This window comes from Haliaeetus albicilla, chromosome 7 (assembly GCF_947461875.1).
Source record: "Haliaeetus albicilla chromosome 7, bHalAlb1.1, whole genome shotgun sequence".
NCBI lineage: Eukaryota > Metazoa > Chordata > Aves > Accipitriformes > Accipitridae > Haliaeetus > Haliaeetus albicilla.
Window position 1 is genome coordinate 2,297,242 of NC_091489.1, and position 12,818 is coordinate 2,310,059.

A 12,818-nucleotide genomic window follows, 5' to 3' on the forward strand; every position below is an offset into this window, starting at 1 on the left:
GGCTGGGGGTCCCAGGTGGGTTTTGGTCACCTCCCTGCAGCGTGCAGAGCTGTGCCCTAGGTGGGTGCGTGGGTGCCAGCATTGATCCTCGCCACGGTCTGGTCACTGGGGGCTTTGGTACGCAGCAGGCAGGAGGGAAGGTGAGGATTTGGGGATGGAAGGTGCTCCCAAAGCAGGAGGATATTACAATCGTTATTGCGCGCATGGTACTTGATTGTTGCAGACTTTGATATCTCCTCCACGGCTGCGGTGTGTGATATGGCCTGGGCAAACAGAGAATACCCTTTCCCTTCTGGAGACGGTGGCGAGGGTTAGATGTTTATTTTCATCCTGCATCGGATTGAAAGCTCAGCCCATGCACCCTGAGGACTGGCCCTGGCAGGCACCCAGGGAGCCGGAGCCTTGCAGACCCCCAGGACCGGGGTAGCACCCGCAGCCCCATGTCTCCCCCTCCAGCCTGGGGCAGCACTCGCTGGGGTGACATGTTCCCCCGTGACAGCAGGGGACATCCATTCTGTCGATGCAGATGCTGGCACAGACAGGTCCAGGCACTGTTCATTCCAGGGTAGCACCCAGCAAGGCAGGATTGGGCCCCCACCAAAGCATCTCCAACGAAGCAGGGATCCTGGGCACCCATTTTAGACTCCACGGTGATGGATGAAGCTGCATGAAAGCGTCAGGTCCCACCGCGCTCGGGGTGAGCCACGGCCTCGGTGACTGCGACTGGGTCCCACCTATTCCGTGGGAGGGCTGTGAGTGCTGCGAATTGGGTTGGGGGGGGGAAGCGGAGCCGTCCTGTGGGCTGCCGTGGGCTGCCGTGCCACGTCGGCACCAGCCAGCGGCAGGGGCGGGACGCAGGATGTGTGGGGGCTGAGTTGTCAGTTAACGTATTATTTTATACCAGGATAAGTCATTAGTGAGGCAGAGCAATAAAAAACAACTCCCTTGGAGTCAGCTCATTAATGGCCTGCTGGAGGCCAAGGACGGAGCAGGCGCTGCGCTCCCCCCTCGCCGAGCATCTCGACTCCCCGCTGCGGCTGCAAGGCAAAGTGGGCGCCCGGGTCCCGCAGCTGCACCCCCCGGCAAAGCCGATGTGGCCGAAATGGCCACAGGGGAGAAATGGCAGAGACACCCCCCCATAGCACTTTTAGAGTCGTGTCCCCCCCCCTCACACCGCAGGGTCGGTCCTTTCCAGCTCGCCAGCATCCTGTATTGGCCCTGGGTGGGTGTCCCGTGCCCAGGAGCGGAGGGTCCCATGCCCACGGAGGTGCCTTGCGGCGAGGGGTGCCGGGGAGGGGGGTGTGTGGCTCTTGCCCTGGTGCCAGCGAGGGCTTTGTGGGGCCGCTGGGTCCCTGCTCGGGCCGGGAGAGCACATTGTGCTGAGCATCAGGCTAGAACAGTCCCTTCCAGGCTAAAAATCCATTAATTTCCATCTTGCCCTTTTTTTCCTTTTTTTTTTTTTTTGACTGATGCCATAATTAGCTCCATCAGATGAGCTTAATTACTTGAGGTCAGCTGCAACCCCAGGGCAGAGGCAGAAGGCAGGAGGGGTCCGGGCTCACCTGGAGCAGCCAGCTCTTCCCACCACCACGCTCCCACAGGCTATAGGGACTGCACTGTGTTGGGGTGCTGTGCTATAGGGGCTGTAGGGACTGCAGTGCATTAGGGTGCTGTGCTATAGGGACCATGTTTCATTAGGGTGCTGTGCTATAGGGACCATGGTTCATTAGGGTGTTGTGCTATAGGGACTGTAGGGACTGCAGTGCGTTGGGGTGCTGTGCTATAGGGGCTGTAGGGACTGTGGTTCATTAGGGTGTTGTGCTTTAGGGGCTGTAGGGACCACGGTTCATTAGGGTGCTGTGCTATAGGGACTGTAGGGACTGCAGTGCATTGGGGTGCTATGCTATAGGGGCTGTAGGGACCGTGGTGCGTTGGGGTGCTGTGCTATAGGGACCACAGTGCATTAGGGTGCTGTGCTATAGGGGCTGTAGGGACCGTGGTTCATTATGGTGCTGTGCTATAGGGGCTGTAGGGACTGCAGCGTGTTGGGGTGCTGTGCTATAGGGACTGCGGTACGTTGGGGTACTGTGCTATAGGGACTGTAGGGACTGCAGTGCATTGGGGTGCTATGCTATAGGGGCTGTAGGGACCGTGGTGCGTTGGGGTGCTGTGCTATAGGGACCACAGTGCATTAGGGTGCTGTGCTATAGGGGCTGTAGGGACCGTGGTTCATTATGGTGCTGTGCTATAGGGACTGTAGGGACTGCGGCGCGTTGGGGTGCTGTGCTATAGGGGCTATAGGGACTGCAGTACATTGGGGTGCTGTGCTATAGGGGCTGTAGGGACCGCAGCGTGTTGGGGTGACGCGCGGAGGCACGCACACTGCAGCAGCCCGTAGCAACAAGGATGCTACGTGGCAACGCGGTCTCAGCCATCCTGTCGTGCCACGGGGAGGGGGAGGCAGCGATCCCCCCCTGTCGGGTAAATCAATTTTTTTCTTATGATTATTTTCTCCAGACAAAACGCATCCTGGGGAGGGGGGGCTGTGAGCCAGCCGCCTTTTGTCATCCCGTGTGAAAGCTCGAGGGCTGTCAAAGCCCAGCCCAGATGTGGGCTCTGGCTGGGGGGGGGAGTTGGGTGGGGGGAGCAGAGAGGGATGGATGGAGACAGGGCAGGGTGAGACCCCGCTGGCACGGAGCAGGGGAAGGAGCGGAGAGGAAAGGGCTGCCAGGAGGGCAAAGCCAGGCTAAGGTGCAGCCCTGGCAGCGTGGGTCGCATCCTGGCCACGTGCTGCCTGCCCCATCCCTGTGCTTCCCTGTGGCCAAGGATCCATCCTGGGTTGGGAGCTGGGAGGGGGGGCAGCACCGCAAACCCAGAGCAAGACAGCCAGAGATGGGGGACCGCAAGCCCTCAAGGTTTCCCGGGGCTGTGCAAGGGCAGGGAGCCCCAAAAAACCAGCTGCTATGCCCCAAAGACCTGCACACTGGGACCGTAGGGGAGAGGAGACTGGTGTCTCCATTGCGTTCTGCTCACTGCGGTTTCCTTACCTGCTGCGAAGCCCCCCGCCATCAGCCCCCCGTGGCTGGGGCTGGGGGATGCGCTGGCCCACGTTCAGTCCTGCCCCGCTTCCCTTTCTTAATGTAAGATTTCAAGCATCTGCGCTGCCAGCGTGCTTTGTGCTAAAACAACAACAAAACTAAGCAGTCAATTTTCCAGCAATTAGCTACAGTGAGAACATTTCAAGTCCTAGAAAACCCCGCCCCGCAGGATTAATTAAATCTTCCAATTAATGTCTAATTTAAATGATGATGATGGCTGTTATCATTTCATATTGATTTTTCTTTTTGGTCTTAAAATAGAGCTGTTGTCCCTTCCATGCCGCCTTTTCCACACCCCAGGAGCTGTTTGTTCTCTCGGTTTGATTTGCCAACGTTAAATGCGCGTCTGGAAAATCAAGCCTTGTATTTCGGGGTATTGACAGGCAGCGTTTGCTCCGCTGCCGGGCGGGTACCTGTGGCAAGGGGACTCGGCTGTGTGTTTGGCCATGTTTGTGCAGAAAGCCCACGTCTGTAGCCTGAACTTCTATGCAGTGGATATACGCTCGGCCATGTGAAATTGGACTCCTGGCATATTAAATTTTTACCGCTATAAACCCAAACCCATTACTTTCCCCCGACTCAAGCAGCCATAAACCTTGCCGCTGCTTTGCTTCCAGAATAAGGCGGGCATTTATGTTTCCCAGGAGCTGGTTCATTGGTGTAATGGATGTGTAACCTCCTGTAATTGCTAAGGTTATTCCAGTGCTTGCATACGAGCCCTGGCTCCATCACCAGCTAGCTAGCGCTGGTTTTATTTTGAGTGGGTTGCCGCTGGGGGAACTCAAAGGCGCCTGGAACGGCACCGGGAGGCTTTGAAATGCAGCGTGCTGCCAGCCTGAAGCAGAAAACATGAGTGAGCAATTGCAGGAGGCAAGGGCACTGTAAATGGTTGTACATGCTTAGAGCAGGAGATGGAAGAGGCCTCCAGCTGGCACTGTATCTGGACCACGTTGGTGTGCTGACTCAGCTGGGGATCCAGGAATGAGCATCCCTGGATGCGGCTTAGCCTCACCTGAGCCGCTCCATCCCAGCACCGACCTCCGGAGGAAACGCGGGAGGAAACGCGGGAGCAGCGCATGGCTGCGTCCAGGGGAGCAGACCGGGGCTGGGGTACCCACCGCAGCTCTCCTCTGACCTCTCTCCTCTCCCCTTCCAGACGAGGAGCTCCCGACACTCCCAGGGCTCCCAGCCCGGCTTGGCCGATCAAGCCAAACTCTCCTTCGCTTCGGCCGAATCCCTGGAAACCATGTCGGAAGCAGAGCTGCCCCTGGGGTTCAACAGGATGAACCGGTTCCGGCAGAGCTTGCCCTTATCCCGCTCCACCAGCCAGACGAAGCTGCGATCACCAGGTACCCTCAGGGCTCGGCATCCCCCTCCCCGGGACGGGCAGCACGTACCTGCCCGGCCACCGCCAAACATCTCTGCCCACCTCCACGGCTGGATGCCGGCGTGTGCCGGGTGTGGGATCAGTTTGTATCTGCCCAAATAACCCCAGGAGGAGCGGGAGGCACTGCACGTTGTGCAGCGTGGCCGAGGAGGATGAGCTGCCTTTGGCCTCGCTGGTCCAGGGTGAGGTTGAGTGGCCAGAGGTCCCCGTGCCCTCGCACAGAGACCTCCGTGGAGGTGGGCAAACCTCCATCGCTGACCTCAGTGCATCTTTGGCGTTGCATGGAGAAGGGGTGCAGGCACACCTCACCACTTTCTGCTCCTTCTGCTTCCAGGGGTCCTTTTCCTGCAGTTTGGGGATGAGACGAGGCGCGTCCACATCACCCACGAGATCAGCAGCATGGACACTCTGCACGCCCTCATTGTCCACATGTTCCCCCAGAAGCTCACCATGGGGATGCTGAAGTCTCCCAACACTGCCATCCTCATCAAGGACGAGTCGCGCAATGTCTTCTATGAGCTGGAGGATGTCCGGTGAGGGTGGGGGGGGGCTCAGAAATCCACCACAGATTGATTTTCCTTTTTTTAAGAGCATGAAGAGCGAGGAAATTAGTGGGATGAAAGCAGAAGGTGCAGTCCTGTGGCTGGGACTTGCTGGGGGCTCGGTGGCTGCCTGTCCCAGATGCTCATGGCTCTGCCTCTTCTTTCAGTGATATCCAGGACAGAAGTATCATTAAAATCTACAGGAAAGAGCCGCTCTACGCCTCGTTCCCAGCCTCGCACATCACCAATGGCGACCTAAGGGTAAGGGGGAATGGGGTGTCACAGGGAGAGCCTGCGGTGTGGGTGCACTCAGCGGGCTGGGACCAGTAAAGAGAGAAAGCGATGGAGACAAGGACTGGTAATTGCACGTGTTTGTGGAAGGAGTAATGACTGTGATTTATCTTGCCCGGTTCCAGTGTTGTTAAGTGTTACTTTAAGAGAATGGATGTTTGGGGCCTGACAGCAGGGTAATAAACATGATAATTAGGGGATTCATCAGAATAAATCATCGCACTCCTGGGTGGGAATGAGGGAGCTGTCTTTTGCCAAGGCCAGGTGAAGATGCAGAATCTGCAGACCTTGGTCTTTGGAGAGGTGCAGCAAGGCAGGGTGCCAGCCAGGCACAGCAAGGGCAGGGGGGCCAGCCCGTAGGGATGCGGTGCTGACCCTCCACCCCGCTGCCCCTTTCCGCAGAGGGAGATGGTGTACACCTCCAGGGAATCGTCTCCCACCCGCCGGCTGAACAACATGTCCCCGGCTTCCCACCTCACTTCGGGCTCCCCTCCGCCAGTGCTCCAGTCCTCCTCGCCGTCCCGTTCCCGCATGTCCTACAGCGGGGGCCGCCCACCTTCCTACGCCGGCAGCCCCGTCCATCACAGCGAGCGTCTCTCCAACCTGCCGCCTGCCCAGGGCGTCTCGCCCAGTCCCAGCGCCATCCTGGAGCGCCGGGATGTGAAGCCGGACGAGGACTTGGCCGGCAAGAACGTGGTGCTGGTGAAGAACGAGGGGCTGTACGCCGATCCCTACGGAATGGTGCACGAGGGCCGGCTCAGCATCACCTCCACCCAGTCCCTGGCTGGCATGGGAGACCCTTTTGGCTACTCGGGGGGGCTGTACAAGCGGGGGTCCGTTCGCTCCCTCAGCACCTACTCGGCGGCCGCCTTGCAGACGGAGCTGGAGGACAGCCTGTACAAGCCCAACGCGCCCATTTACAGCGACACGTATGGACCCGGCTTGGGTTTCCGCATGCCCCCCTCTTCCCCGCAGAAGATGGCTGATGGTCGGCTGGTGGACGTGCAGCCAGGGCAAAGCCCGCACAGCCCCTACTCGGGACCCCCCAGCCGCTCCTCACCCGTCCGTCAGTCCTTCCGCAAGGACTCCTGCTCCTCCGTCTTCATGGAAAGCCCCGTCAACAAGCCACGCAATCCCAGCTCCTCTGGTCCTCCGGAGCTGTTTCCCGGCCCCAGCGATCGCCCGCTCTCGGGGTTCGGCTCCCCTGGACCAGCTAAGGATACGGAAACGAGGTAAGAAGGGGCGCGGGAGAAATTCCCCCGTGGATGTGAACTTTGCTGCTCGGATGGTTGTCCGTCAGTGCAGCTGGGGAGGTAGAGGAAGAGTGGAGGAAGGTTTTGCCCTGTCGCCACGGCGGTAGAGGTGCCAGGATGGGTAATGAAGCACCAAATTGTGCAGGGCTGAGGGGAGCGATTGGGGGTAGCTGGAGGCAAGAAGAGAGAGGGAATGAAGGGGGTGGATATAGCTGGTGACAGCAGTGCTGCCATCTCCCTGACGTCCCAGGACCTGGTGGGTGGGTGCGGGTAAGGCTGGGACAAGCCTAAGGGTGTCCATGGTGCCGGAGCCAGCTCCTCACCCGGCCCCTCTCCCTTCCCCATGGCAGGGAGAGGATGGAGGCGATGGAGAAGCAGATCGCCAGCCTGACGGGGCTGGTGCAGAGCGCGCTGCTCCGTGGCTCCGAGGCCGAGACCCCCAGGTAAGGAGCGGGAGGGTAGGGGTGGGACCCCAGGGTCTCCCGCGGGGAGTGGGATGCTTCCAGCTGGGCTGTTTGCTGCCAAGGCTGGGGGGTCCTGCCTCCCCTCCCTGGGGGACACCAGCCCCTGCCGTGCCCCTGCATCGCCCTGAGCCGGTGAGGACAGAGGTGCCGGGTCCACGCTCACTCCCCTCCTCTCTTTCATTGCAGCGAGAAGACAGAAGCCACCAACGGCGGGACCCCCCCATCAGCATGTAAGTGACTGGAGAGCCAGCCCTTTGCCCCACAACACCCTCTCCCTCTGCCCCGCGGCTGCTGGGAGTCCCAGGGTGGGCACAGGAGAGGGGGCTCTGCAGCTGGCAGAGTGGGACCCCCCAGTCCCACTAAGAGGCATCTCTGGGGTGACCTCTCCTTGGAACCAGTGTGGGGGCAATGGGTAGACCACCCAGAACTGCTGGACTGAAGGACAGGGTGGGGAAAGAGAGGTCTTTCCCGGGAAAGCAGAGGAGCAGTCTGCAACCTCCCCCGGGGTGGGCTACCTTCTCTCAGCAGCCTCTGCTTGCCCTCCCCGCAGCCACCAGCCGCAGCGGCATGGGGACACCGGTGCCCGCGCCCCCGCCACCCTCCGCCACCAGCACGCCGGCGGGGCAGCCCACTGCCATCACCCGCTTGCACATGCAGCTGCACCTCCACGACCTGCAGCAGAACGCCAGCGACCTCCGCAACCAGCTGCAGCAGCTCAAGAAGCTGCAGGTGGGTACGGTGGGGGGGGGGGGTCCCCAACCTAGCCCAGCTCTTATTGGGGTGAGTCCAGCACCAGAGCGGGAAGATCCCCCTTTCCCGGTGACTTTGCATGGGACTGGGTGTGGGAGAACGAGGGGATCCCTCCCCACGCCGAGCTCGGAGCTGTCCCCACAAGTGTCCAGCCCTGCACCCACACCGGTCCCCATCCACGGGGGGGATCTTGCCCAGCCTGAATCCCCCCCTCCTCATCCCTGCAGCTGCAGAACCAGGAGACGGTGAAGACGATGCTGCGGCGGACGGAGACGGAGATCAGCGTGCGGGTGACGGACACCATGCGCAAACACGAGGACCCCTTGCAGCGCCAGCGCAGCTTGGTGGAGGAGGAACGGCTCCGCTACCTCAACGAGGAGGAGCTGATCACCCAGCAGCTCAAGTGAGCCAGGGCTGGGCACGCAAGTGGGGAGGGGGTCCTTGCACGCTGATCTTGATGGGTCAGACCCTCCATGGGTGTAAATCGGCAGCTCTGCACAGTGCCGGGCCACAGCCTTGACTGCATGTCTAGCGTGAGGAGGGGTCCCCAGCCCGGCTGTCCTCTCCCCTGTGCTGCGGGGGGACCTGCCAGGCTGACCACCCCCTGGGGGTCTCCAGCATCCCGGAGCAGCAGTGACACCCCTGCCCTGCCTCTGTGCTCACAGTGACCTGGAGAAGTCGGTGGAGAAGATCCAGAAGGATTTGGCCCACAACCACCGGCTCATCCCTGTGCAGGAGCTGGAGGAGAAGGCAGTGGTGCTCAAGCAGCTGGGGGAGACGCTGACAGACCTGAAGGGTGAGGACGTGGCCGGGTCCAGGGCTGGGTGGCAAGTGGAGCCTGCCCGCATCTCCCTGCTCCATCCTCACATGGGGGGGCTGCTCCAGGTTGCCCCTGGGTTTGCACGTTCGCACTTGCCGGTGTGTTCTCCTGCATCCCCAGGGCAGGTTGCCCTCGGTGCCTGTCAGCGTTGTGTGTCTCCTGCAGGCTTTGGGCTGCTGTAGGGTCGAGGGCAGCACCCCACGCTCCTGCTGCCTGCCCCTGTTTGCTCTGCTAGCTGTTCAAGTCAGTCCTGCGGACTCTTGCCCCAGTCTCCCCCCCGACAGCTCACGGTTGCGTGGAACTTGCTGCCTGCCCGTCCCGTGGGACCTTGCACTTGCCCCCCGCCGTGCACGTTGTCCTTGATTTTGCTGGCTCCTGCAGCCTGCCGTCCCTGGGCTGTCCCCATCCTGCCTTTTGCAAACAGATGCCCAGCACCTCGATTCAAAGTGGCAGAGCTCCTGCCTGCCAGAGCCAAGGCAGACAGTAAACGATGATTTGGCAGCAGTTGCTGAGGTTGCGAGAAGCGGGGGTTACGGGGAAGGGGGGAGTGTGGGGAGGGCTGGGGGGCACAGGGCAGAGGTAGGAGCTGCTCCGCTTTCCTGCAGCCTTTCCATAAAGTCAGACTGATGCTGAGCAGCCGGGATGGCAAGCAGAGCACCAGGCAGGGAGCCAGGAGCAAACTGCTCCGCATCAGCCCCTGCCACCGAGTCCCCGGGATCCTTGGTACCAAGCCCCCACCTCCAGAGCAGTGTTTGGTGCCCATGGATGTGGAGGGGGCACCTTCAGGGGCTAAAATCAGTGCCTGCAGGTGGATGGAAAAGGGATGATGGGCACGGGCAGCAGGAGGGACACCAGCCCAGGCTTCCCAGGATTCATCCCCTTCCGTCTGGCAAGGTGGATATGATGGCCATGGATATCATATCCATATCAAGGATGTCTTGCTGTGGATATGATGGCCGTGGTGGTTTTGGTGGCTGTGGGGTGCCCTGGCACTGCCAGCCGGGCACCGGGAGAGGGTCCCCGGCACGACGGGGCCCTGATGACCCCCCCCACTCTCCCACCCCAGCCCAGTTCCCCAGCCTGCAGAGCAAGATGCGGGTGGTGCTGCGGGTGGAGGTGGAAGCAGTCAAATTCCTCAAGGAGGAGCCGAACCGCCTCGACGGTCTGCTCAAACGCTGCAAGACGGTGACGGACACCCTCGCCCAGATCCGCAGGTGAGCACCAAGCCCCAACTCCGGCCTCTTGAGCACCTTGGAAGACACAGCCGGTCTCTTCAGTTGTCCCTGTGCCCCCCCCCGTGTGTGCCGGTATCCTCTCCGTGTCACAAATCCAAATCCTAAGGGCTGCTGAAAAAAAGGCTCATTTTTCTGCTAAGGAATTAAAAAGTGCCCTCGGTCCTTTCCGGTGTGTATGTGAGAACCCCTCTTTTTAAACTGACTTTTCCTTATCACCTTGAAAAAAGCGCGGTCGTATCTCCAGATAGAAAGGCAACCCTTAGCGTGATCGGAAATCTCTTTCCCGAGGAGCAGAAAAATGTTCTGCTGGAGAAAAATCATCTTCCAGATCTAATGATAGTGGCAGGCTGGGCCGTGCACCGTGGCTGAGCCTACCTGCCTCTTCCCATTACGAGACCTTTCGGGATGGCTTACAGCTCGGCCACGCTGCAGGAGGAGCGCTCCGGCACCGGGCTCGCCTCGAGCTCATTGCTAGCCTGGTTTTCTACAGAAATGAGCTTATAAGATCATGCAGTGTCTGAATCTGCCTACCTGTCATTCCCCAGCCCTAATAACTCCTGAATCCCAAGGGCAGTTTCAGCCAGATCTGACGGAGGGGCAGGATTTGGAGAGATCCGATTTCCTACGAGGTTCATGAAAGGGGCCAGCCAGGTAGAGGAGCTCATTCGTGTGCTCCCCCAAGAGAGGCTGTAGCATCAACTCCAACCCCTTCCTAGACATCAGAGAACCTAAACCTTCAGCCACGTAACGCAGAGTTGCAGGAGAGCAAGTTTTTTTTGTGGCGTGGCTTGGAAAGGGTGCAGTAACCCCCCCACCCCGTACCGTGCAGCCACCCCAGCACCTTCGCTCTGTCCCTGGCAGGCAAGTGGACGAGGGCGTGTGGACCTCCCCCAGCAACCTCAGCCAGTCCCCCAAGAAAGTGGCCCCTGAGACCGACTTCAGCAAAGGGCTGGATTTGGAGATGCCCACCAGCCCCCCAGTGAACCTCCACCACCTGACGGCTGTCACCGAGACCCTGGCCATGCCCAGCTTTGGGCACAGCCCCCCCCAAACCCAGACCCATCCCTCCAAGAGCAATAACCCTTCCCGAGCTCCAGAGATGGTACCCGCCAAGACCCAGACGGGGCCGGAGACCCCCAGCAAGAAGAGTGCGGACAAAGCTGTATCTGTGGAGGTGAGAGCCTGCGGTGGGTTCCTCAGCTAGGGGGGGTTTGGGGGCCTCTTCTAGAGAGTCTATCCTTATGTCTCCCAGCTAAAACTGGGGACAGGAACTGGGTCCATCCTCCTCCTTGCTGGGTTTGTAGCCATTGGGGTGTCTGGAGAGTGGGGAGCCCCAGGCGATGCAGCCTTGGGAGCACCCCCGATTTTACTCTGAGGGGTGTGCGGCTTGGGGATGGGGGCAGCGGTGGCCCCCCCTGCCAACCCCTCCCGGGCTCGACAGCAGGTTGGGGGGGGGGGTGGCAAGCAGAGCTGCGGGTCACCTCCTGCCTGCAAGGGCAGGAGAAGCTGCTGCATGGCTGGGGGCTGCAGCGGGCTCTGCCTGCCGTCTGCAGGCTGCCGAGCGGGACTGGGAGGAGAAGCGGGCAGCGCTGACCCAGTACAGCGCCAAGGACATCAACCGTCTCCTGGAGGAGACGCAAGCCGAGCTGATGAAGGCCATCCCTGACCTGGAGTTCGCTGCCAAGCACAAGCAAGCCACGGGCAGCGGTAGCGCTGCCTCCACGCCTGAGCACAAACCCTCCAAGCCGCAGCACGCACCGAAGTCGGGGGGCAAGGGGGACCCCAACGGCCGCAGGGGATCAGGTACGGTGTGGGGAGGGCTGGGGTCCACCTCCGGATCCTGGGGCTGGGGGGGGTGCGTGATCCTGCGTGTCCCCTGGCCGTGCCATCACCAGTGGGTCTCCCCGGGCTGAGCCGTTTTCTGCCCCGAAGGGAGGTTTATGCCCGGGGAGGCAGCAGGAGACCCTCGGGGTGTTGTATTAGAGGGGCAGGGAAAGCTCTCGTGCCCTCACAGCATCGTTTGTGCCCAGACGAACTGACGGTTCCACGGTACCGGACGGAGAAACCCTCCAAATCGCCGCCACCTCCCCCTCCACGCCGGAGCTTCCCCTCGTCCCATGGGCTGACCACAACCCGCAGCGGCGAAGTCATCGTCACCAGCAAGAAGGAGCCTGGTTTTATGAAGGTAGGGAGCGGGGCCGTGGGATGGCTGCTGGGCTGGACTGAGCCGGTCACTGTCGGCAAGACCAGCCCTGGCTCCTGGTGCCCCCCACCCCTCACCGCCCTGCTCCCCGCTTTGCAGAAGGCCGAGTCGGAGGAGCTGGAGACCCAGAAGCCCCAGGTGAAGCTGAGACGGACGGTGTCAGAGGTGGTCAGGCCAGCGTCCACCCCTCCCATCATTGCGTCTGCCATCAAAGACGACGACGACGAGGACCGCATCATTGCGGAGCTGGAGGTGAGCGCGGGAGGGGCTGCGGGATGCCCCAGTTTACCCGCACTGGAGGCGATGCCCACCCTGCCCTGTCTGCTCACGCGTGGCTGTGCCCAGCTCCGGGCAACTGCAGGGAATACCTTGGGATTGGGTCCGGGGAATGACATCCCACACGTCGGCACAGCAGTGGGCTTCCCCCTCCTCGCCTGTATCCCAGCAGGAGTGCGATGCCGCAGGGATGGGCAGCACGGAGCAGTTGCACCCTGCCGGACCCCTCGCTGGGTTTGGGTGCTGCGTGCCTCTCTTCAGCACTTCCACCCCACCTTGGGCTTTAAACCAAACTCTGTTTTTTAACACTACGCAGCTTCAGCTGGAGGTTTGCTGGGTTTTGTGCACAGGGCACCCTGCAGAGATCCCACCTGAGATGCCATCCTCAGGCTCTGAGCTCCCCCAGGCTGGCTGTGCCCCACATCCTCCCCCCGTTTGCTACGGGCAAGGTGCCCAAGCGGGTAGTGGATGGCTTTTTGTCGGCTGGGTTTCCCCCAGG

At 60.9% G+C, this 12,818-nt stretch overlaps 1 protein-coding gene across 19 annotated transcripts in view; it reads left to right on the forward strand.

Moving 5' to 3' along the window:
• The window catches only part of SRCIN1 (SRC kinase signaling inhibitor 1), an 81,819-nt gene that overhangs the window by 57,458 nt on the left and 11,543 nt on the right, over positions 1–12,818 (forward strand). For all 19 annotated transcript variants that reach the window (XM_069786447.1, XM_069786448.1, XM_069786445.1 and 16 more), the window contains 14 exons: positions 4,255–4,447; positions 4,820–5,018; positions 5,195–5,288; positions 5,721–6,550; positions 6,922–7,014; positions 7,222–7,265; positions 7,586–7,764; positions 8,013–8,188; positions 8,451–8,581; positions 9,672–9,819; positions 10,702–11,014; positions 11,394–11,643; positions 11,871–12,025; positions 12,143–12,295. In XM_069786447.1, coding sequence (XP_069642548.1) covers positions 4,255–4,447; positions 4,820–5,018; positions 5,195–5,288; positions 5,721–6,550; positions 6,922–7,014; positions 7,222–7,265; positions 7,586–7,764; positions 8,013–8,188; positions 8,451–8,581; positions 9,672–9,819; positions 10,702–11,014; positions 11,394–11,643; positions 11,871–12,025; positions 12,143–12,295 — 2,958 coding nt within the window. The remainder of the gene's footprint in view (positions 1–4,254; positions 4,448–4,819; positions 5,019–5,194; positions 5,289–5,720; positions 6,551–6,921; positions 7,015–7,221; positions 7,266–7,585; positions 7,765–8,012; positions 8,189–8,450; positions 8,582–9,671; positions 9,820–10,701; positions 11,015–11,393; positions 11,644–11,870; positions 12,026–12,142; positions 12,296–12,818) is intronic.